At 51.6% G+C, this 23,474-nt stretch overlaps 1 protein-coding gene across 2 annotated transcripts; it reads right to left on the bottom strand.

Annotated features, from left to right (window-relative positions):
• Nucleotides 1-1,033: 1,033 nt before the first annotated feature.
• NAA40 (N-alpha-acetyltransferase 40, NatD catalytic subunit) lies at nucleotides 1,034-22,880 on the bottom strand. Of its 2 annotated transcripts, XM_077862146.1 has the most exons (10): nucleotides 22,722-22,880; nucleotides 15,565-15,660; nucleotides 14,204-14,256; nucleotides 10,689-10,784; nucleotides 10,451-10,609; nucleotides 10,195-10,278; nucleotides 9,659-9,736; nucleotides 9,263-9,375; nucleotides 4,414-4,507; nucleotides 1,034-1,289 (listed from the first exon to the last, which is right to left on the bottom strand). In XM_077862146.1, exons 1-10 carry the CDS (start codon nucleotides 22,725-22,727, stop codon nucleotides 1,283-1,285), a joined length of 786 nt encoding a protein of 261 aa, XP_077718272.1. In that variant the 5' UTR covers nucleotides 22,728-22,880; the 3' UTR covers nucleotides 1,034-1,282. The 2 variants fall into 2 exon arrangements, with proteins under 2 accessions (XP_077718272.1, XP_077718273.1); XM_077862147.1 differs by lacking the exons at nucleotides 1,034-1,289; nucleotides 4,414-4,507 and having other exon boundaries at nucleotides 6,764-9,375.
• Nucleotides 22,881-23,474: the final 594 nt, after the last annotated feature.

The following is a 23,474-nucleotide window of genomic DNA, read 5'->3' as shown; positions in this document are numbered from 1 at the left end:
ACACCCCATCTGCTAGTCTCTACCTGTCACTTACACTATTCAATAAACTGTTTCCAATTCCTCTGGCTCATTTTTTATTTCTGTCCTGTGTGAAGCCAAGGACCCTCTCGGCTGGTTATGTGGGACCCCCGCCCTGGGTCCTCGGACCCAGCCTGCTGGCATCAAAGAGACTGGGAGAACAGGGGCTGTAAAAGAGAAACCTCAGCTCCATGGGGGCAGGGAGTGGGGGTCATAGAAACGTAGCAAGGCACCCAGAGTGCCCCAAAGGGCAGACTGTGCCTGAAATTCTGGAGGGATGGGCTCCCAGTCCCTTAGCTACCCACACTCTTCCTCACTCCTCCCCATCTCCTCCCCTGCTAGATGACAATTGTTAATGTCCAGGAGTCTCAGCCCAGCCCCACCCCCCAGCTACCAGGCCCCTTTCCCTCACTCTGCCTAGGGCCATGACAAACAGCCCAGGACAGATGCTTCTAAACTTCCCCCTCCCACCTCTATCCCAAAAGGCACAGCCTAGGGGCATTAGACACTAGTAGTGGCCTGCCACTGAAAGAAGGGGCAGGGACCTTCCTGCTGCCCTACTGGCTTTGTCTTATGAACAAAGTGATAATGCCCAGGTTAGAGCACAGCCAGGCAGGAGGTCCAGAGATACTTTAGAATGGGCCTTTCTGTGGTTCCCTGGGTTACTCCCTGGGGAAGCACACATTCATCTTCTTCACCATCGGCCAGAGGGAAAGGAGTGGAGGTTTGTGGAGCAGGTCCATCTGTGCTCTGTTCCACGGTGGGGCTTAAATACTGCAACTGAGTCTACAAATCCCCGGGCAGCGTTTGCACCCAGGGCTGCCTTTGGGATTAATACCAGCAGCTCTGCTTCTGCCCCCACCCTCCAGGCGCCCCTCCCTCAAGCCAGGGACAGTCCTTCACCAAGAGAGCAGCAAACCCGAGTGGTGCATCTTTACACCAAAACACTTAACAAACGACTGCCATAGCATGGATGGCTCCCGCAAACGTAATGTGGAGTAGAAGAGACCAGACCTAGAGGCACAGAGGCTGTGTGGTCTTGTTAAAACAAAGGGCAACAGCAGGCAGGACAAAAGCCACCAATGAGAGGAGTAGGTGTCAGGTAGTGGGAATCATGGAGGGGAAGTGGGAGGGCACGGGATCCAGAGAGGCTGGGGCTTCTGGGTGTTGGTGACAAACATGTGTTGACTCCCAGATGATGCCATCATGGGTGACTGTTCATTCACGACTTATGCACATTTCTGTATGTCTCCTACACTTCAGTTTAAAAACTTCAAAACAGCATGAAAAAAGCAAGAAAAACAAATGTATGATATGATCTTGTTTTTAGAAAACAAAGAAGAGGGCAGCCGGTTTAGCACCTCCTTCAGCCCAGGACGTGATCCTAGAGACCCAGGATCAAGTCCCACGTCAGGCTCCCTACTTGGAGCCTGCTTCTCCCTCTGCCTGTGTCTCTGCCTGTGTGTGTGTGTGTGTCTCATGAATAAATGAATAAAATCTTAAAAAAGAAGAAGAAGAAATATCTAGAGAAGTAGATAGGGGGCAGCCTGGGTGGCTCAGCGGTTTAGCGTCGCCTTCAGCCCAGTGCATAATCCTGGAGTCCTGGGATCGAGTTCCGCATCGGGCTCCCTGCACATGTCTCTGCCTTTCTCTCTCTGTGTCTCTCATGAATAAATAAAATCTTAAAAAAAAAAAAAGAGAGAGAGAGAGAGAAGTAGACATAGATAAAAGCCTGGAAGGACACACACACACATTCACACACACACACACACACACACTCAAGTTGTTGGAAGTCTCTCTATGGGGGTGAGGCCTAGAGGTCCCAGCCTGGGTCCTGATCCCAGGGCCTCAGACTGTTCCCCCCACCCCTCTCTTCCCTGAATGGGGCTGCAGGAATAGATCCCAAGCCTTGGGGATGGTAGGGGAACTGGTCCCTACTCCTGAGACCAGCTTCACAATCCAGGCCCCCAAGGCCTGATGGTCATATATGGGCTGCAAAGATACCAGCTGCCCCAACTCAAAGCTGCCCCCTGACCCCACTGGCCATACATGGGTTAGAGAAACACTAGGTATCCCCCACCCTAGGTCCCTGAGGAAAAGTGCAGGCCCAATAGCTGTTCTGCCCAAATATGGAGCTTGTGAAGCCTGGGGAGGGGGCTGCATGTCAGCGGTTTGATGCCATAAGGTATAAATCCCCCAGATACCCAACATACACACCTTCTGGAGTTCACCACCTCCCAGAGCACCTAACCTGGAGTTGGTAAGAACCTAAGTGAGGGGTTGCCAGTTCTCCCACCTGGCCTAGACTCTCCTCCTGGCATGTGGAGTGGGTGCTGGGCACTGAAACCAGGGGCTGGTAGAGGGAGGGCTACAGGGTGAAGGAGCCCACTCCAGGGTTCTCACTGTGGGCAGCTGCAGTCTCTCCATAGACCTGGAGGTACTGTCTCCCTGGAGTGGGGGGAGCAGCAGAGGCCCTAGTGGAGGCTTAGGAAGGGTCCAGTATCCAAAGGAGTAGGGTTCGAGAAGGGGGTGTAGATCCTAAACTAATTTGCTGGGTTACCCTTTTCCTACCTGGGTCTTTGCTTCCCCATCTGCAAAATGGTGGCTTTCATGCAAAATCCAGCAGGAGAAAGAGGGAGGAGGGGCTGGTCTCACCAGAAGGAAAAGGCTGACTGGGGAAACCTAAGCTGGTGCTGGTCCAGGCAGAGCAAGGAGTCACCAGAGCGGGTTGTGGGCAGAGTCCCAGAGGGGCATCTGCTCTTCCTGGGGCACAGCTGTCAGCAGGCACCAGATGTTTAGACGGGGGAGACACGGCTTGATGAGGGAGGCAGGGAGTTATAGAGTGACAAGGGGGTGCAGAGGCAGGGGTGCTCTCCCCCCAGTGGAATGTAGCTGTCCTACCCAGCACCCCCAGGGGTGTGGCACCTGGTTGGAAAATTCCAGCCACTCCCCCTCAACCATCCTCCTGGAGCCAGGTGGCAGTTAACCCCTTCTGGCCCACAGTCAGCAACCATGTGTGATGAGGGTAAGATCACCCGGCTCATGTGCTTTGTGCTACACATGCTGAGGTTTAGGGATGTCCAGCGACACTGGTGTGACAAGCTCTGCCCAACCCCACAGCTAACAGACCACCAAGACTCTCAGCAGAACTCCTAGCTGTTAGATCAGCAAGCCTGGGTGCTGCTCCCAACTCCATGGTGTAGATGGGTACACTGAGACCAGAAGAGGGGGTGGAGCTGTCGGGCTGGACCACTCCCCAAGCATGCCCAAGGCCTCCCTGCCCCATCTCCCTAAGGTCAAGAGGGAAAAGATGCCCGAGGTCGTGGTAGAGACTAACATTCCTGCCAGGTATGTGACCATTCAAGCCTAAGCTGTGGCCATATGCCTCTGGCTGTACCAGGGAGGACCAGCCTCACCCCTATCCTGCTGTGACCCTGCATCCAGACCTCTCTGCCTTCCAGACCCCTGGCTGGACCCACAACTCCTAACCTTGAGCTTCTCTCAGTCACAGAACCCCTGACCTCTTCTCCATCTGTAGCCCAAGGAGAGTTCCCCATTCTTTCTCATTGTTCTCGATACCCCCATCTCTTAGGCCCCCGGAAGGCCCTAAGTCCCTGCCCCTGACAGTTCCATCCCTAGCCCCCCACACCCCTCCAGTCAATGTCCCTGTCCCTTCTCGCTCCCTGTAACCAACATTTGGACAGGGCTGCCCCAGGAGTGCAGGCCACCGCTTTGCTCCCCCTCAATCTACTCCCCAGACATCATACTGGATTCCAGGGATGACAGCACGCACAATGTGCCTCTATGAGGGCTGTACTCTGCCCCTCACCATCCAGCACCTGGACCTGGCTGGCTGGGGCCTTGCTAGCTCATAAAGATCCTTGCTCATGAAGAAGTAACACGGCTACTTCCTTGTCACAACTGGTACAAGGGGAGGAGTGGCTGAGGCTACCTCCTAGGCCTACTCCCTGCAACTCTCTGCTGCTGTACCAGGGCAAGACCACACAGTGATGTAGGACCTGGTGCACCAAGCCTTCTTCCACGCCAGGGCCCTGGAGTGAACAGTCCATGGAGGACAGCTGGACCCCATCCCCCAGGGCAGCAGCTGGCTCCAGTTTTGCTTGCTCACCTTGGCTCACGCGGTGATCCCCAAAACCATTCTCCAAGGTAAACAGCCCCACTCTGTTGGAGGCTCCAGGTCCTGACCAGCCTGGTTGCCTTCCTTGAGGGCCTTATCCCTCTAACCTTGGGTTGGTTTACACTAAGCATGGGGCAGTGTGGTCTGACTTCAGCCCCAGCATGGGCAGTCTTTCCCTGCCAGCCCATAGCAAGCACTCATCTTCAAGATCTCACCGCAGGGACTCCTAAAGCAACAATATAGGTTCACAGGTTCACCTTGTCCACTTCTGCACAGCCAACCTCCAGGGAACATGAGACCATGTGTGCACGCAGGTGCAGTAGGAGGGTTCGCACAGGTGCTTCTCCAACCCTGGGTAGGCAATGGGACACAGAGGGCCCAAGTCAGAGGGGATCAAGTGGGCTGCAGCCTGGAAGCCAGGGCATCTGGCAGAGCTCTGGCACAATTCCTTCTTCCCCACCCGGTTGACGGGGAGATCACACAGGATGTGAAGGAAAAGCTCAGGTCGGGAGCCATACTCGGAGCACCAGATGGCTGTGGCTGCCTCTTCCTCTGGAGAAGAGCCACAAGCCACCTGATAGACAAGTCATCACTATGCAACAGACACTGCTGCTGTCTCAACACGCTCCTTCAGGCCATCCTGGTGGGCAAGCCAGGCCTTCAACCTTGGCCTTCTCAACTCCAGTCCCCATTTTTCTCAACAGTCCCCATCCCCCGCATGGGACAGAAGGAACCCCTCAGGAGACACTGCCCCTTCAACAAACAGGTTGGCCACAGGAAAAGTCTACTTTGTTTCTCTAGGCCAAGCCCTGGGAGGGAAGACAGGGTCTTGAGACCGACAAGTGCCTGCCTTACCAGGCACGGAATCTGCCAGGATCACCAGGGCGACCTAGAACTCCCTCATCAAGTGTGACGCTGACATCCAGAGACCTGTGTGCCAACAACAGCCTGCCTGGGCACCACTATGTACCTGCGCATTGCAGATCAGATGCGGAACATCAGTGCCCCAGTACCCCGCACCGTGAAGATCAAGGCTGTTGAACTGACCACCTTTTTTTTTTTTTTTTTTTTTTTTTTTTTTTTGAGAGGCAGAGACATAGGCAGAGGGAGAAGTAGGCTCCACACAGGGATCCTGATGTAGGACTCAACCCCTGGACTCTGGGATCACGCCCTGGGCCAAAGGCAGGTGCTCAACCGCTGAGCCACCCAGGTACCCCAAAATGACCATCTTCAAAACCTGGCAGCAGAAACCACCTGGTGACCAAGTTGTCTCCACTGGCAAAGCATAGTCCTTTTCAAACCAGCTCATGTTCTGAATGAAATGGATATTTCTCATGCAGAAATGGTGCCTCTTGCTCCATCTGCTCACTGAAGGCACTTCAACAAGTACCACTTGAGTGAAAAAGGTTCAGTGGCAGCTGCAGGGAGGGGTAGAGGCAGCTACTGGAGGACCCAAGAGGCATCCAAGTCCTTTGGGGAGGTGGAAGAGGAGGCGAGCACACGGCCCCCTCATAGCAGGGACCAAGGAAGGGCCCCACAGCCTTCCAACTCTCCCCATTTCCCCTGTGACAAGGGGATGGTCATTCCAAGAAGTTCCTACCTGGGATTAAAACAACCTGCAAGGAACAAAGAACTTGAGAGGGGGGGCAGAATTTTGTCGCATGGGAAATGACTGTATGATCAGCTCTCTCTCTTCCCAAGGATCATGATATGATGCCTTTCTTCGTGCCTCCAAGATAAGGCAATGGCACAAACCATCTCCAGGTGGGATGACACCCACTGAACAGCTATGAACCCTGCCTCTCCTTCCCCAGCTTGCTGCCCTACCAGAACACAAATGTTCCCTGTGACTTGGGGCTCCTCCTAGCCTCCTCCCTTTCCACCTTTCAGGAAAAGGTGATTCCCAGGCAGGAGCACAGCGAGGCTAGCCCCTCCAGCACCCACAGGAAGTGCTTTTGAACCCCAGCTCCTAGCCCACTTCCTGCCTCTCCTCCTAGCTTACCCTGGGCCAGAGACTGGCAGGAGTCCCCGCCTGGAAGAGAAACTGCATAGCTCCATCTGTCACAAACCAGGGGCTGAGTCTCTCCCAGCTTGTAACTTTCCTGTCCTGTCAGGCTTGACATGAGTTACATTCCTTTGAGCCTTTGTCTTTTGTGTGGAGAAAAGAGGGCTTTGGACTCTTTTTAAGAGACAAAGAATATTCTGACTAACCCAATAAAGTAAAAGGGAAGAAAGAAGTATCAACACTCTCAATCCACTCCTCGCACACAAGTACATTGGAGTTTACGTTTAGCCAAAGATGTCAAACATCATGATGCCTGGCTTAGGAGTCTGTCCAAGATGCAAAGCAGGCATCCCTTGAAAGACCTTTTACCTCTCCCCAGGGGACACAAACACACATACTCTGTCTCAGTTCCCACCGCTGGCTGCTTGTCCCAGACACCCTAAAGTTTTCTCAAGCCAAGGCTTCTTTCACAGCAAGGTGTGTGGAGCCTCACAGCTTCGTGCCTCCCAGGGCTCAGGGCAAACACTGAAGACAGTGTGAAGGTCAGAGGTATCTGTGAGACCACACTGCCCATGGTACCCCAGCATTAGGACACAATCCCAGCAGCTGAACAAAGTGTCTTTTATTTGTGACATACAAATACAACCAATGCAAAAAGAGATCACTTTTCCCTTTGATTCCAGTGATAACAAGTTGCTAAAGAAAAAAAAAAAAAGTATCAAGGAGTTTATCTTGTTTCCTCTAAAAAAAACCCAGAAAGGGTTAAAAACAACCATATACATGTCATATACACATCTGACATCAACAAAACTAACCTGAAATAGGGTGGATACAATTAAAAAAAATCTTAAAATATTTTAACATGCCCCAAACAAACACAAAAAAGCTGGGAACAAAAGACCTGCTGTTTCTCAAAACCAAGACCTGGGGAAGGAGAGACTCATGTTTGAGAAGTGAATGGGCTCAACACCGAAAGAGAGGAACCTGCTAGTCCTAGGTGGCGCCTCTCTTACCCCAGCCCTGGCCCCGAGCAGCCCTCCAGGAGACGGCGGCGGCAGGGGCCACAAGAGCAGGGTGCAGCACCGAGCACCTCATCTACCAGTGGGCTTCAGTGGCAGGTGTTCAATGAGTGGAAAGAGACAACATACACCAAACTCACCTTATGAGGAATTTACAGTGGGGTTCCTTTTGATCCCCTTGAGTGGGAGGTATCAGAAATCCACGATGAGACAATAAATATCTGTTCTGTGTCAACAGACAGGGATCAGAGGAAAAAATTCCTAAGCATGCTTCTGTCATTCCATGATTCTTAGAAGGAGCCCACCAATGTTCCCTCCCACTCCCCCAGAGAATCCCCTGGGAGCCAGGAGGTAGAGGCAGAGATGGGCTTACTCCAGTGTAAAGCTGCAAGGCCCTCTCCAAGGGAGTGCCACATCCACTGCTGGCAGGGTCAGGAGCCACAAAGCACTCCGAGGAGGGCCAGGCTAGGTGAAGGAGGCCATGTGCACAGGCCCCTGCACCAGCAGGAAAGGAGAGAAGAGACCCGCCAGCAGAGACCACCTGAGTCAGGGTAGAGGGTGGGGGTGAGCAGCCTCTGAGGTCAGGACAGACAGACCTCCAAGAGAGCAACTTCACAAAGGCTAGAACCTTGAAGACACTTCCTGAAGCAGAGCTCAAGGATGCCCAAGGGAGGCGGCAGGTGCTTTTTCCTGGATGAGGATTTGGTCATATTCGTCCCTGGAAGGGGCCCAAAGCCCAGAGATCAGAGCAAATATAAGCTCTGACCACAGCCTCTCTATCTTGTGAGAGAAGAGGAAGGCCTTCTCCCCCAGCTCCAGTCCGCTGCCACAGGGTGACAGTGGAGAGAGAGAAAAGCAGCGGTTTGGGCCACTGAGAGGCATTCCTGCCGCAGCCAGAGCTGTCAGCCAGGGCAGTGGCACCAAGGCCTCACTGAGGCAGCAAGGGTCAAGGCTGGGGAGTGCAGGCAGTAGGGCCTGCTGCTGGCTGGGGGCTCTCTGAAAAGGGAGGGAGGCTCTACCTGCAGAGAGCGATCAGCACCAAGATATGAGAGGCAACAGCACTGAAGATGCCAGGAACAAGGGGTCCTTCTGGGGGAAGATCAGGGGCTCCCTAATGTAATTCTTCCCCTTGAGAGTGAGAACAGAGGTATCAGGTGAGGGTGAGCTAGGGGAGAAGTGGTGAGGGGCGGTGGAGAACAACTGGCAGGACCTCTGGCTTGTTTCCGTGAATGGAAAGCTCGAGGTGAGTTGCTGCCAGGAGATCAAGAGGTTATGCTAGAATGCAGCAAAGTACAAAAGCCCAGAGAAGCAACTCTCTTCCCAGGGGGCCCCTGTCCACACCTTGTTCCTGGTCCTCTCATCCTCTCAACAACAATGCAGAGAGGTACGGAGCCTTCCTCCCAACGGGCTGGTCCCCTGGGATGCCTCCACACTACCCGTGGGCCCATCAAAGCACAGCTAGAAAGAGCTCTCTTGCTTCCCAGTGTAGTGGCACGAAAGACCTTCCCGCAGTCTCCATCAGAGCATTTGTCTATGAAACAGGATTCTCTCCGAAGCCTATCTCTATGTCCAGATCTTGCACTCAGTCCATTCCTCGTTGGGGACCAGCCAGACCCTGACCCATGGTTCCAGGATTTTATAAAGGTAGCTATAAACACTCCATTTGTCCAAGTGTGTGTGTGGCGGGGGGGAGGGGGAAGGCTTGTCAGGAATCCATCTGCAGAGAAGTCAGGGAACCTCATGCTCAAGGGCACAAGGGCACAAGGGCACAAGGGCCAAGCGAGAAGGCAGTTGCTGTGAGAGGGTCCATGTCATGCCCGGGCTCCGCCAGCTCTTCCCTTAGCACCCTCTCCTCTCTGCTCCTTCAGAGCACTCTGTTCTTCTAGGAGAGAGGACAGGCAGCTCGGACTGCTCTACCCCAGGGGTTCTGTGCTCTCAGGCTGTAGCCTGGCACACGCAGGGCTGAGGAGGCCACAGCTCTGAGGGCACTTGGCCAGCGGTGTGAGCTCAGGGAGAGGACAGACCTTGGAAGAGAGCATTCTAGCTTGGGAGCTCAGTGGCAGCAGCCACCACAGTGCCCACCCGCATGGGAGTGCTGGCTGTCCCCAAACTTGGTCCTCCGGCTCAGGATCTCGTAGGAGCAATCCTCTCCACAGCAACCAGACATGCTGGGGGAAGAGTCATCGATTTCAAATCTGCAAGGCAGGCAAGAGGAAAGGCTTGACTACAGGTAGCTGACTGCCTTCCTCCCCCTAGCCTGGGAACTTTTCCACCAGCCACACTTATGAAACCCCTAGGAGTGAGGGCACAGCCTGAGGGCATGCCCACACCATCTCATCAGTGCCCAGGTTATTCCCATGGATCACTAGACCGGGAGTTCAGCCTTCAGGATGAATGAGGGCCAGGACCAGGGTAAAGGCCCTGGGGCAGGCACCTCCTACCACCCAGAGCGTCCCACACCAGGGCCCAGCTCCTTACTGCAGTGCTTCTCTGAAGAACTGGTAGGCGCCATGATTGTGCTTAAATACAGTTAACATAACCTTCTTCATCTGTGTGCTGAAAAGAAAGCAGAGCAAACACCTTGCAGAAAGAGAAACAATGCTGACTCACGCCTCTTTTGTGTCTCTTCCTATTGTCGCCCATTTGCTCCCAAGAAGCACTCCCCTGAGCCCCAACTCTAGCCTCCCTGCTGGGCACCCGTAGCACTCAGTGCTGTCCTCTGTTCCAGGGCTGACCAGACTACACGGGTATCAGGCCTCCACCTGACTGGCTTCTTCTCCACTTCCTCTCTGCACCCTACTATTCAGGCACAGCAGGCACTCAGCAGCACTTGTTGCATAGAGCTGCGTGTACAAAATCTGGGGTCACAGTAAGGCAGGGAGTCTTTTACTGAGAGGGTTCTAGATGCCTTTCTTCCAAGACATTCCTAGGAGTCTTGTCCTCCACAAGGCTCAAAGAAGAGTGGATGGCCCAAAGGGGTGACACATGGGGTTTGGGGGGACAGGGGCCCTTACCTATTGGCCATGAGCTGCAGAATCTGTATGAGGAACTTCCCCAGACCTTTCCGCCGCACCTTGCTTTCCAACTGCACCTCATAGCTGGGTGAAGAAAGCAGCCAAGTGAGCATGGAGAGGCAGGGACCATCAGAGGAGCCTGGGGCCCTGGCAGCCCTTGGTCCCAGACCGGCACAGTGGACTCTGCCACCCAGCTGAGTGCCCAGAGCAGCACCAGTGTGTCCTCCCCACGCCCTACCCCAAGCTGGGCTCCTACCAGTATAGGACTTCATCCCCGCACTCCACGTCAAACCGGAAGTGAGAAAAGGCAACAGGGACCGAACTGCTTTCCCAAGCAATGAGGTACCAGGCTCGGTCATCCGTCATTTCCTCTCGTTTCTCTCGGTCCTTCCAGCCCCACTCACTTTGCTCGTACCTGGGAAATGTGGGGCAGTCAGGGTGGGGAACCCCACAAAGGGAGGAGCAAGGCTCCCCTCCTGTCAGGGCTTGCTTACATGGTCTGCATGTTGGTTTTGGTCAAGTCGAAGGCCCAGGCCACGGTGGCTGGCTCCAGTCCAGACACTCGCTTACACTCGATGGAGACGTTTAACCTGAAGCAGAGGGAAAGGCAGCGTGTGGGGCCTGAGGTAGGCCCAAGCACTGCCTGCTGCCCTGATGGCCTCACAGTGCAGCATGCTTGGTCTGGGCTCACCTGCCTTCCAAGACGTGACCATGGAAGGTGCCACTGAAGGAACAAAGCCGTTCTGGCCAAGAAGAACAACTGTTATCACAAGCCCACCCCACCTCCCCGACCACAGTCCCATTTCCTGACTGCCCTGAGAGGCCCTTATCGGCCTGGGCACTCTGTGAACTCCTGTCGCTCTCTGCACCTCTTTGCTTTCTCCAGCCTCTCTTCTATACTTTGCTATAAGCCCCAGTCTTCTTGGTCCCTTTAGTTCCTGCCCTTAGATATTCAGTCTCTAAACGGACTCTTCATTGGGCGGCTATGGCACCTTAGGGCCTTTAAGACCACGGTCCATCACCCTCCTGATGGGTCCTGCCTGCCATTTCCTTTGAGGACACAGTGGGTGTTCTTGGCTGAGCAAACAGGGTGGAGCAATGTCCAACTCCATGCTATTTTCCTAAATTAACAAATGCTGTAGACGTTAAGGTCTTGGACTATATTTACTTCTATGTGGAATGTTAGTAAATCACAGTTCAGTTCCTTGACCAAACTGTGGAACCTCAATCTCAGGCAGTACTGCATTCTGACAGGACTGAAGTCAGCAACACTAAGGTCCTTATTAGAGAGGCCCCGGGTCAGGACCTTCCAGTGTTCTGTGACACGACCCCACAGAGGATGTGCCCACTGGAGGCCACTACCACCTCTGCTATCTGGTCTGCCATATGAGCTACACGTGCACTCAGCCTTATAAATTCGGAACTTCTTGGTTCTGAAGAGCCTTTCTTTGTAAGTACTGACTGACCATGTCGTAGTCAGAAATGCCCAAACACGGCCTTACATCTGGCTCAGCCATATACTTTCTGAAGGGCAGTCTGCAGGTATGAATTCTCCACTAATCTGAGTTTTCTTCTTTTGAGTTAAGTATGTTAAAGCAGGATCACAGCCACACAAATCACACAAAATTCAGGCACCAAAGGAGCCCAGAGTCAGCTGGCAATGCCTGATTCAGGACTGTTCTGGTCTTTCTCAAACTCAGGGGAAGGGGGAATAAGGACCATGAGAAGACATCACAGTAAGGGATCTCTAAACTGTATCAGAGGGCTTCCCAGACATTGAATGGCAAGGCTATGGGAAGAACTGTATTATGTCTGGTCACAGACAGGAAGAACAAGTTAATGTGATACTATGAAATTCAGACATACCTAGAAAAAGCAGATATAGTGTTACCTGCTAAAGTGTTTGCTTCATAATTCACATATATTTACATCTGTCTATCTTGTTCACTAAAATAGTCATACCAAAAAAAATAAAATAAAATAAAATACTCATACCAGCTGCTACTTACAGGACTGGATATAATTCTCTTTCCTCCTTAAAACAACCTCGCAAGTTTGGCATCATCACTCAGTTTAACAGACAAAAAAATGAAGCTTAAGGAGTGTGGCTTCTCCGAATACAGTTAATCAGAGGTGTAGTTTTGATTCAAACCCACAGTTGTGATTCTCTAAAGCCATAATCCCTGTTTTTCCTTAAGCTAACAACAGCTCTTATAGGACAGATTATACTTCCTGTTTTATAAACTAAAAAGACAGAAAAGGGAAGGGGGCTTTAACCCAGATTCCACAGCAGTAAACTCGATTAGTAACAATAACAGCTAACACTGATCTAGGTTTTGGTACGCTCCAGGCACTAGCACTTTATACCTAATCTTTCTGACAAAACCATTTTATTTATATATTAAAGATTTTATGTATTTATTTATTCATGAGAGACACACAGAGAGAGAGGCAGAGGCATAGGCAGAGGGAGAAGCAGGTTCCATGCAGGGAGCCCGACGTGGGACTCGATCCCTGGACTCCGGGATCATGCCCTGAGCCAAAGGCAGAGGCTCAACCGCTGAGTCACCCAGGTATCCTGAAATCATTTTATTATTAGGCCCATTGCTGATTAGAAAATAGAAGCACAGGGATCCCTGGGTGGCGCAGTGGTTTGATGCCTGCCTTTGGCCCAGGGCACGATCCTGGAGACCCGGGATCAAATCCCACATCGGGCTCCCGGTGCATGGACCCTGCTTCTCCCTCTGCCTATGTCTCTGCCTCTCTCTCTCTGTGTGACTATCATAAATAAATAAAAATTAAAGAAAAAAAAAAAAGAAAATAGAAGCACAGAGAGGTTAAGCCCAGGGTCCAAGGTCACACAGCTAATAAGTGGCTTTTAACAATTAATTACATCATACACTCAAGGAAAGAGCCCTAGATTGGGAATGTTTTTTTTAAGATTTTCAAATTTCTTTATCTATTCATGAGACACACAAAAAGGTAGAGACACAGACAAAGAGAGAAGCAGGCTTCCTGTGGGGAGCCTGATGCAAGACTAGATCCCAAGACCCCAGGATCATGACCTGAGCCAAAGGCAGACGCTCAACCACTGAGCCACCCAGGCACCCCTACATTGGGAATTAAAGCCCCCTCAGCAACCAGGGAGAAACCCTGTGGCTCAGAAATCTTATTCAGGGACAGCCCTGGTGGCGCAGCGGTTTAGTGCCACCTGCAGCCCAGGGCATGATCCTAGAGATCTGGGATCGAGTTCCACGTCAGGCTCCTGCATGGAGCTTGCTTCTCCCTCCTCCTGTGTCTCTGCGTCTCTCTCTCTCTCTATGTCTATCATAAATAAATAAATAAATCTAAAAAAAAAAAAAAAAAAAAAAAAAGAAAGAAATCTTATTTAGCTTTTCTTAGCCTTGATTCGCCCGTGCATAAAAGGAAGAAGTCAGCCTAGATAATGTTTCAAGTTTGTTTCAGTTCTATGATTCTTCACCCAGAGAGAATATCAAATCCTAAAGAAATGTCAGTCTAAGATTATGCAATCTTGGGATGCCTAGGTGGCTCAGCGGTCTCTCTCTCATTAATAAATAAATACATCTTAAATAAAAATTAGATTATACAATCTTTGTCCATTTATGGATTCCTCTGTTGCTCTAACCAGGGGCTTTTATATCAATAAGACACTCTCCATAGCTTCTCCTTTTTCATAACAGAGAATGAGAGAATTTGGGTGGGAGGAAGCATACTGTGGGAAGGTGAATTCCTTCAGACACTCAAGGTGATAACAGTCAGGAGTGCTAAACACTTACCCATTTCGGGCAGCCCGGGTGGCTCAGTGGTTTAGCGCCACCTTCAGCCAAGGGTGTGATCTTGGAGACCCAGGATTGAGTCCAACATCAGGCTCCCTGCATGGAGCCTGCTTCTCCCTCTGCCTGTGTCTCTGCCTCTCTCTCTCTCTCTCTCTCATGAATAAATAAATAAATAAAATATAACAAACAAACAAACAAAAAAACCCACTTACCCATTTCGATCATATTTCTTGAACACAGGGAAAGCCTCTAGAGGGTCTCCAAGCTGTGGAGGAAAAAAATTAGAAGTAGCACACATACATGGCACAGCTGCAGGCTCTGCCCTCAAATATGACAGTGTACAGACCCACATGAGGAGACTGTTCCTGGCCCAGGAGCAGCCCTTCTAGTAAGGAGGCCCAACAGAGTTAAGTCAGCTTCACTTCACAAAGAAGAGACGCTACTAGACTAATACTAATTAATACTGGCCTATAGGTCACCTGACCCAAAAGAGAGGCCACTTGATCCACCTGCATACTTCTTTATTTTTCTTTTTATTTTAAGTAGGCTCCATACCCAGTGTGGGGCTTGAACTCACGGCCTTGAGATCAAGAGTTGCCTGCTCTACCAATTGGACCAGCCAGGTGCTCCACTTAACTGCATCTTTCTTTTTTTTAATATTTTATTTATTTGAGATAGAAAAGTGCACATATGCACAGGAGGTGGGGTGGAGGAAGAACCTCAAGCAGACTCCTTGCTAGATCACAGGACCCTGAAATCATGACCTGAGCCCAAACCAAGAGTCAGATGCTTAATGGACTGAGCCATCCAGGTGCTCCTCACCTGCATACTTCTAAGAGGCCCCCAACTAACCCCAAGTCAAAACCCAAAACGGAGCAATCATGTCCCTAAACCACCTCCTTATAAATGTGGACTGTTTATTGGGTGGGCTAAAAGAATAACAAAAAATGGGATATGAAATGGTTGCAAGACAGATGACCAGAATCTCTCCAGTTCCATTTGTAAGCCAAGATGGCTTCTAGTGGGGCTACCTGAGTGTTCAGCGTCACAGCTACTCCTTCCTTGCCTGTGCCCCCTGAACCAGACTGCTGCCTCCTGCTCCTGGTGTCAGCACAACCTTTGGTACTTCATGGTCAGTCAATAAACTTTGAAGGAATGAGTGAGGAAACTATAACACATTTTACCAGGGAGGTTTCCTCTCCAAAATGCAAGATCCTAAATTTCTCCAGACCCTCTTCTATTGGTACGGAAGAAGACCCACAGAGAGAAGTAGCCACTTCCATTTGTTTTCTTAAGTAGGCTGCATGCCCAGTGTGGGGCTGGAACTCACAACCCTGAGACTGAGTCGATGCATGCTTCACTAAGTCAGCCAGGCACCCGCAGCCATTTCCATTTGAGTCCACATGTCCCTACACACCTGGGCCAACCTCTGGCCCTCCTGGCAACTCCCCTGCTGGGCTCATTTTCCTCAGCTAGCAAATAACAAAATTCTGCCACAGGGTGGCGCCAAAAGAAGTCAAATGAAAACCCAGCTGAAGTTCTAGGAGGAAGGGACTTAGGAAAGAGGAGTCACCCTGTTGGCAGCGTCCACTTTGGCACAGACAGCATCCATGGCAGCTCGCTCCTCCAACCGCTTCTGCTTCTTCTCCTTTGCTTTGCTTGACTTCCTCTGCAACACAGAAAAGCAAAGTTGGCTGGAAGGGCTGTGGCCGACCAGAGACTTTCCGTTTCAGGAACCGTTTCAGTCAATCCCTGGGCCCACAGGCCTGGCCTCAGCAGCGGGAACTTCCAATCCTGGCTGCTGCACACTCAGTGGGATGGGAAAGATGCAAGCGTTTTCTAGTCATGAGAGCTCGGGAGCATCACTAGACTTCTCAGCTTCCTTGTCAGAAAAAGTACTGACCCTCAGGACTGCTGGATCACTGTGAGAACCCAGTGAGAGCACATGACCATGCCTGCAGTAGAGCCTGGCCCCCAGCAGGTGCCTAATAAATATGTACTCATCCATTCCCTCCTAAGGAGGGAACAACTAATTTTAGACATATTCAGGGCAGGTTTCAGGGAGGAGATGGTATCTGAGGTAGCCAATGACACCTATTCCTTTTTTTTTTTTTTTTTAATTTTTTTTAAATTTTTATTTATTTATGATAGTCACAGAGAGAGAGAGAGGCAGAGACACAGGCAGAGGGAGAAGCAGGCTCCATGCACCGGGAGCCTGACGTGGGATTCGATCCCGGGTCTCCAGGATCGCGCCCTGGGCCAAAGGCAGGCGCCAAACCGCTGCGCCACCCAGGGATCCCGACACCTATTCCTAAACATGAGTTTAGTCAAAGCCTTCTCAGCTTCAGAAGACAAAGATCTGGTCTGGGGGAGCCCTTCTGAGCGCTGGATCCCCTTTCCTTTTTGGGGGGTCCCCTTTTAAGCAAGATCAGGGCACTCTGGCTTAATAAGACCGAACTGTTCCACAGAAACACTGCTCAGCTAAGGCCAATGAGCAGCAGGCACCCACTGCACACCTAGTATGAATAAGGGCAGAGTGAAGGGCCTCAAGGTGTTCACCTGGGGACAGAGGCCATGCTGATACATGGTCAGCAAGGCCATGTTGCAGGACACACAGGCAGCAGGGGGGTGGGGGGAGCAAAGGGAGAGTGGCCTTGCACAGAGTCACCAATGCGCAAATCACCCATAACTGCATACAGAGCAAATCCTATTGTATGGCTCACATGGGGTTCTCTCAGGCCTACATAGATCCTCTTATTTACCATCCTGTAAAAAGCTAGTAACACAGGAAAAAGAGCTCACACCTGGAGTCTGACAGACCTTACCCAAAGCCTCTTCCTGCTCTTCAGAGTAGTGTTTGGGCAACATCCAGTCCTTCTCTGCACCTCCTCCCCTCATTTGATGAATGGGGTGAGTGAGGCTCATGAGACCTCCTCTGCGGTAGAAGGCCAGTGAGACTTAATATGGCACGTGCTCAACAAACGAGGGCTCTCATTCTCATTCCCAAGGAAGACCAGAGCAGCACCTGCATCCAAAGTTGCTCACTCACCCAGCCCAAATGCCAAAGGCACCCAAAGACACTGGTGGGATGGCTCTGCTTTTCTACCAACCTCACTACCTCTTCTGACTCCAACCTCTTGGTTTCCCGGGCTCACCACCACAGAGACGCTTTACTACCTCCAATGGCACCTTAGCCTTGACACTGGCACCAGCAAAGGGGAAGTTGAAAAAGCAGATACTAGGAAAGTTTCTCAGGATAAATTCTACCCTCAGCTCTCCAAGGAATGACACTGCCTAACTCTTATGTCAAGGGTCCAACAGGCAAGAGTTCTGATACAAAGAAATCACAGGGATTGCTCTTCTGGGTGTAAACTCACCCAACAGCTATTTTATGCTGGAAGCTCGGCTAGATCCCATTTCCTACTTCCCTAAAGGAAGGAACAGAAGAGAACAGACTGTCTTCATAATGCTAGGACTGGAGGGGCAAACCAGCTCCTTTCTACTGCACACAGGTTTCAGGGCATCCATCTTTTTCCCTGGGAATTTGAATTTCAAAACAACATTGAGAGACACTCGGCTCACAAAGTACTTTCACAAACACCTGCTTCGATTCTTAGGGAAAACCCAGCATCTCCATTCACACGTGAGGAAACTGAGTGAGGCTCAGAGGGATGGTGTGATTATGTTACCCCAAGAGTAAGTGGCAGAGGGGGACTTAATCCCAGGGGTTGGGCCCTAGATCCAGTGTTTATTCCACCAGCCACGCTGTCTCGCAATGGGAAGGCCTATTCCAATGTCAAAAGACCTTCCTTCTCAGTCCTGCCAAAAGAAAGCCCAGACTTTAGGAACTGTTAAGGTAGCTACTCAGCAATTCATTTCTCATCACCTTTCTGGCTTGGTGATGGCTGACACACCATACCAGCACAAGTGCTGCCTTAGGCCCTACCTCTACACCGAGGGAGGGGTAAGGAACAGGGAAAACTGAGACAGTCGGCCTCCAGGAAAGAACATGAGCTCTGGCATCACTCAGGCCACGCTGGTTCTCCTTCTGCCACCCCCGCATGACCCGTAAAAACAAGTCCATCTCCAGAAAAATGGGGACACGAATGCTGGCCTCACCAAAAAGCTGAAAGGACAGGTCAGAAGTCCCCTTTACAGTAGAAGCAAGTGAAGTTCCCCTCCTCCACCCTGCACACTAGTTCTCTCTTCGCACGACACAGAGCTGAAAGATCAAAGGTGCTGGAAGGAAAGTGTGACTCTCAGGACCCAGAAAGCACTGAAACGTGGGTTCCCTCCACAGCATCTAATTTCTAAGCACGCTAAGTAATTCCTAAGCACAAGCAGCAGGGGGCCAACCCCAAGCCTCCAGGAGATTTATGGGCTCATTCATGCAAGGGAACAGGCCAGCCAGACAATCCTGAGTGCAGCTCAGGGCTGCCATGGCCCAAGACCCCTAAGTGCTTCACTGCCTGCACACAGGGTATGGCAGGCTGCAGCAGGCCAGGACAGGCAGGGTCTCTCCCTCAAACCTAACACACACTAGGAAAAATGGTCCCCTACTGTTCCAATTAGCTTTGCCCTGCCTCTTGGAGGTAAGGCTATCCTGCAGGGACACAGGAAAATTCTCCTAATTAAAATGGGAAATAAGCACAGTGAACAGTAAAGCTCATTGCGGTTAAGTGTCTTTCCCAAGGGAGCTTTATATAAAAAGAGTGTGGGATTTTGAGTCAAGAGACTTGGATTTGATTCTCAGCTCTTCCAAATAATAGCTGTGTAACTTTGGGCAAGTTATTTAATCTCTTTTCAGCAAGTTACTTAGTTTCTCTGGATCTCAATTTCCTCATCAGTGAAAAAGGGGCTAACAATGCCTACACCTCACAGGACTATTGTGAGGACAAAATGATACAATGTATTAAATTTTTAAAAATAAGGAATTCTGTTTACAGGGATCCACTTGTGTCACACACTACTCTCCTAATGCTTTAATAAAGAGGACTTAGGGGCAGCCCTGGTGGCTCAGCGGTTTAGCGCCACCTTCAGCCCAGGGCGTGATCCTGGAGACCTGGGATCGAGTCCCACATCGGGCTCCCAGTGCATGGAGCCTGCTTCTCCCTCTGCCTGTGTCTCTGCCTCTCTCTCTCTCTCTCTCTCTCTCCCTCTCTCTGTGACTATCATAAATAAATTAATTAAAAAAAAAAAAAGAGTCCCATGTTGGGCTCCCTGCATGGAGCCTGCTTCTCCCCCAGCCTCTCTCTCCTCTCTGTGTATTCTCATGAATAAATAATAAATCTTAAAAAAATAAAGAGGACTTAGTTTAGTCTTTATGATAACAAGTTATGTGTGCCAACTTCTTTGATGAGAAAATTGAGGCACAGAGAGGTTTGTGAGCTTTCAGGGTGAACAGAATTTTCAGAGCTCTCTCTATCACCCTCTCCCTCCATTCACACCAGACTATACACTCCATTAGGTAGAGGTCACACTGGCTTTTATTAGTCAGTGTATACCCAGTGCTCAGCAGACAGCAAGTACTAGTGAATCATCCGAGATTCAAATCCAAGTCTGAACCCTAAAATCCATGCTTCTTTCACAACATCAACTACATTTATACAGGACTTGTTATAAAGCGTGATGTAAGTGTTTTCACATGCAGCTGTGAAACTCCTCCCCTTGCTATTTTTATTTTTTAAAGATTTTATTTATTTATTCATGAGAGACACACAGAGAGAGGCACATAGGCAGAGGGAGAAGCAGACTCCCTGCAGGGAACCCGATTTGGGACTCGATCCCAGGACCCTGGGATCACGCCCTGAGCCAAAGGCAGAGGCTCAACCACTGAGCCACCCAGGCATCCCTCACTGTTCCTATTGAAGTAGTATCTCCACATGCAGTTCTAAGACTGCCAGGAGTCACAGGGAGAAATTAAAAAACAAAAAGCACACAGATGGGGGCAGGAGGCACCTTTCAGAAAAGAGATTTGGCATCTCATAGATTTTTAGTGTCAATACCTTTACCCCACCCCATCCAGAAAAAAACCTCCGTTTTTGGTGAAGGGAGCTAGAGATTGAATTCTAATGTCTAAAAGACAACACATTTGGGCAGCAAGGGTGAAAGAACTTTGAAGAGAAGGGTGTTCCATCTGATACTATTCTCTCTCAGCCTAAGGTCAGGCTGTCAAATGGAGCAAGGCTCCCTAAGAGGCAGTGCTCGCCACAAACACCGACCTTCCTGACATGAGGTGGGGAGTCCACAGCCCCTATCAGGGAAGAATTGAGGATAATAAGAGGGTTCCAGTTCTGTTTCAAGAAGGAAGATTCAAGTCTCTCTTTTTGCAGTGACTTTTAGGCCAGAAGAGACTAGGCAGGGGACATTCTGAGAAACACATCTGTAAAGTATGAGTAATAATGTAGTGGCCCTAAAGGAAGCAAGGGTCACAGTATCTCTGACTCTTGCTCTTTCAACTCAACCAGTGAGGAAGTGTTGAACCCAAAGGGCATGTTATGTTCCTTGTTTGCTACTCAGTCCGTAGTGGCTGATGCCGAGTAGACACTGAGAGATACCAACGGCACAGATTTTACTTCATTCCAACAAAAGCTGGGGTCTGGGACCTTTCACCAAAATCTGGGTTAACTCTGCCTAAGGACTCCAGACTTGATTTCCTATATACAAAGTACAGGGGGATCCCTGGGTGGCTCAGCGGTTTAGCGCCTGCCTTCGGCCCAGGGCGTGATCCTGTAGTTCCCAGGATCGAGTCCCACGTCGGGCTCCCTGCGTGGAGCCTGCTTCTGCCTCTGTCTTTGCCTCTCTCTCTGTCTCTCATGAATGAATAAATAAAATCTTAAAAAAAAAAAAAGTACATAGTACCCCAAATTCCTTGCTGAAACAAGATGAATGTGTTCTGACGTGGATTACATAAAATGCTTGACATGGGTGAGATGACTATTTTTGTCCAACAAGTTGATTTGTTCAGTCAATAATGACTTGAGAGAAAAATCTAGGTTAACAACAGGAGGGACAAGCCCAATGAGTTAAAAGTAGCACAAATCTATTTTGGATAACTAAAGTAAAAGGTGAATACAAACAAAAACAACAGCCAGGATTTCATGTGGCTATTTGCATCTACTATCTCGTTTAATCCTCCAATCTACTGGGTGGGGTGGGGGGACCATCATCCACATTACAAAGAGGAGGAAATTCAAATTCAGAAAGGCCACCTCACTGGTACAGTATCATGCTGCGAGCCAGTGGAGATAGAACTGGAACTGAGATATCCCAGGCTCCAAAGTCAGGGCTCCCTAAAGGCAGTGAAAACTCCACGTAGAAACTAATCTACAGGGCAGCCCCGGTGGCGCAGCGGTTTAGCGCCGCCTGCAGCCCGGGGTGTGATCCTGCAGACCCAGGATCGAGTCCCACATCGGGCTCCCTGCATGAAGCCCGCTTCTCCCTCTATGTCTGTGCCTCTCTCTCTCTGTGTCTCTCATGAATAAGTAAATAAAACCTTTAAAAAAAAAAAAAAAAAGTACAGGGATCCCTGGGTGGCGCAGCGGTTTAGCGCCTGCCTTTGGCCCAGGGCGCGATCCTGGAGACCCGGGATCGAATCCCACGTCGGGCTCCCGGTGCATGGAGCCTGCTTCTCCCTCTGCCTATGTCTCTGCCTCTCTCTCTCTCTCTCTGTGTGACTATCATAAATAAATAAAAATTTTTTTAAAAGTACAGATTTTGAAAAAAAGAAAAAAAAGAAAACGGAAAAAAGAAAAACTAATCTACACCGTACCAGGGAGGACCAGTTCCATTTTTTTTTTTTGTTTTTCAGGAGAGTGACTGATACTATTCTAACTGGAACTTAGGGAGGTGAACTCACAGAAATATTTTAATAACTTCTGCCCAGCTCTCTGTGGGCACATGCCAGGGAAGGGCGCACCTCCAGGCTGCCTCACACAGAACAGGTGGTCACTAAGCTTGCGCGGCTGGAGCCATCCATCAGTGGCGCCCCCATCAGTCCCCTCCCTGCTCATCTCCGGACCGCTTCCCCAGGCAAAGCCACCTGCAGCACTCAACCACCCAAGTAATGATTAAAAACCACCCTGTGTCTGGGAGGCCTCGCGAGCAGGCCCTCCCCTCCGTTGGAAGGGGAGAGAACGTTTCAGGAGCAGGAGGAACCTGGAGGACAGGTCTGCAAAGGGTGCAGGGAAACCGACTTCACCGGGAATCTCGCCAGCGGGAAGTGCAGCCGGCGGTCGAGGGGGTCCGAGTTAGGGTCTGGCCCCGCTCCCTGCCTGTGACCTTGGCTGCGTGCCTCCTCTCTGGGCCTCGGTTCCCTGCAAGCCAGAGGCCGCCTAGGACGTGGGAAGCCGCAGAGCCGGTGACAGCCAGGTGATGGGTGACCCCTGGGGGCGCGGGGTACCCCAGGGCCCGCGCAGGGGTTAGAGGGAGGCCAAGAAGATGAGAAGTCGTCAGCCGGGAAGACAGCACGGGCGCGACGCGAGGGGCGGGGGACAGCCAAGGGGGTGAGGGCCGGAGAAGAGGGCTCCCCGGGATCCCCGAGCTGCGCCCAGGGTGGGAACGCTCGGAGTGGGGGCGGGGGAGTCGGGTCATGTGGGGGGTGGAGGTCACGTGAGGCCGGAGGGGGTCAGGGTCACGTGAGAGGGGGTTCAAGGAACAATGGGGGCGCGGGGGGCGAGGGGACCAGGGAGCGCCCCCGACCCTCGCGTCTCCTCCTTCTGCCTCACTCACCCCCATGGCGGCAACGGCGGCGGCGGCCCTCAGCTCCTCCTTCCCACACTCGCCGGCAGGGAGGCGGCAACGGCAGGGACGGCGGCGGCGGCAACCCCAGAGCGGCGGCGGCGGGCCCCGCACCGCGCATGCGCCTCGCGGGCTCCCCTGCGCGCCCTGGCGGGCACCGCGCCGGCGCAGAGCGGGGGAGGGCGCGACGGGGGAAGCGCGCAGGTGGAGAGCGGGGGGGGCGGGGGCGGGCCGAGGGTCCCGCACCCGGCAGAGGCGGGAGGCGCGGGGCAGCGTCGCGCCGGGAATGACGTCACGCCCGGCCCGCCTCCTCCTCGCCCCGCGGTGTCTGTAGCTATGGCAACGGCCGCGCCTGGCCGGGAGGAGCGCGCTGCCTGGCGGCCGGGTGGGTGGCGGCGCCGCTCGCGCGCTCGGCCTCCGAGGCCACCTTCGCAGAGAACGAAACGCGTCGTGACCTCAGAAGCCCCAGCCCTTCCGGCAACCCCCGGGGACGGGGGCACTTCTTGGAAACGTTCCCACCTTCTCGGCCTCGAACCCTTGAAATTCCTTTTCTAATAAGAGCCCGTTATTCATTCATCGTCTCGCAACTATTCACTCACCGTCCATTCACTCGCTCTCCAAGTAAACACTCACCAGCGTCTACGCCGCGCTGAGCCCGGGGGCCGCAGACGGGAGCGGCCAAAACTTCACCGTTTAGAGATCGGCGTGCAAAAAAAAAATTAAAAAAAATAAAAATAAATAAAT

The sequence above is a fragment of the Canis aureus genome, chromosome 21 (assembly GCF_053574225.1).
Source record: "Canis aureus isolate CA01 chromosome 21, VMU_Caureus_v.1.0, whole genome shotgun sequence".
NCBI lineage: Eukaryota > Metazoa > Chordata > Mammalia > Carnivora > Canidae > Canis > Canis aureus.
The sequence above is the reverse complement of the archived record's forward strand: the minus strand, read 5'-3'. Positions and strand labels throughout refer to the sequence as shown.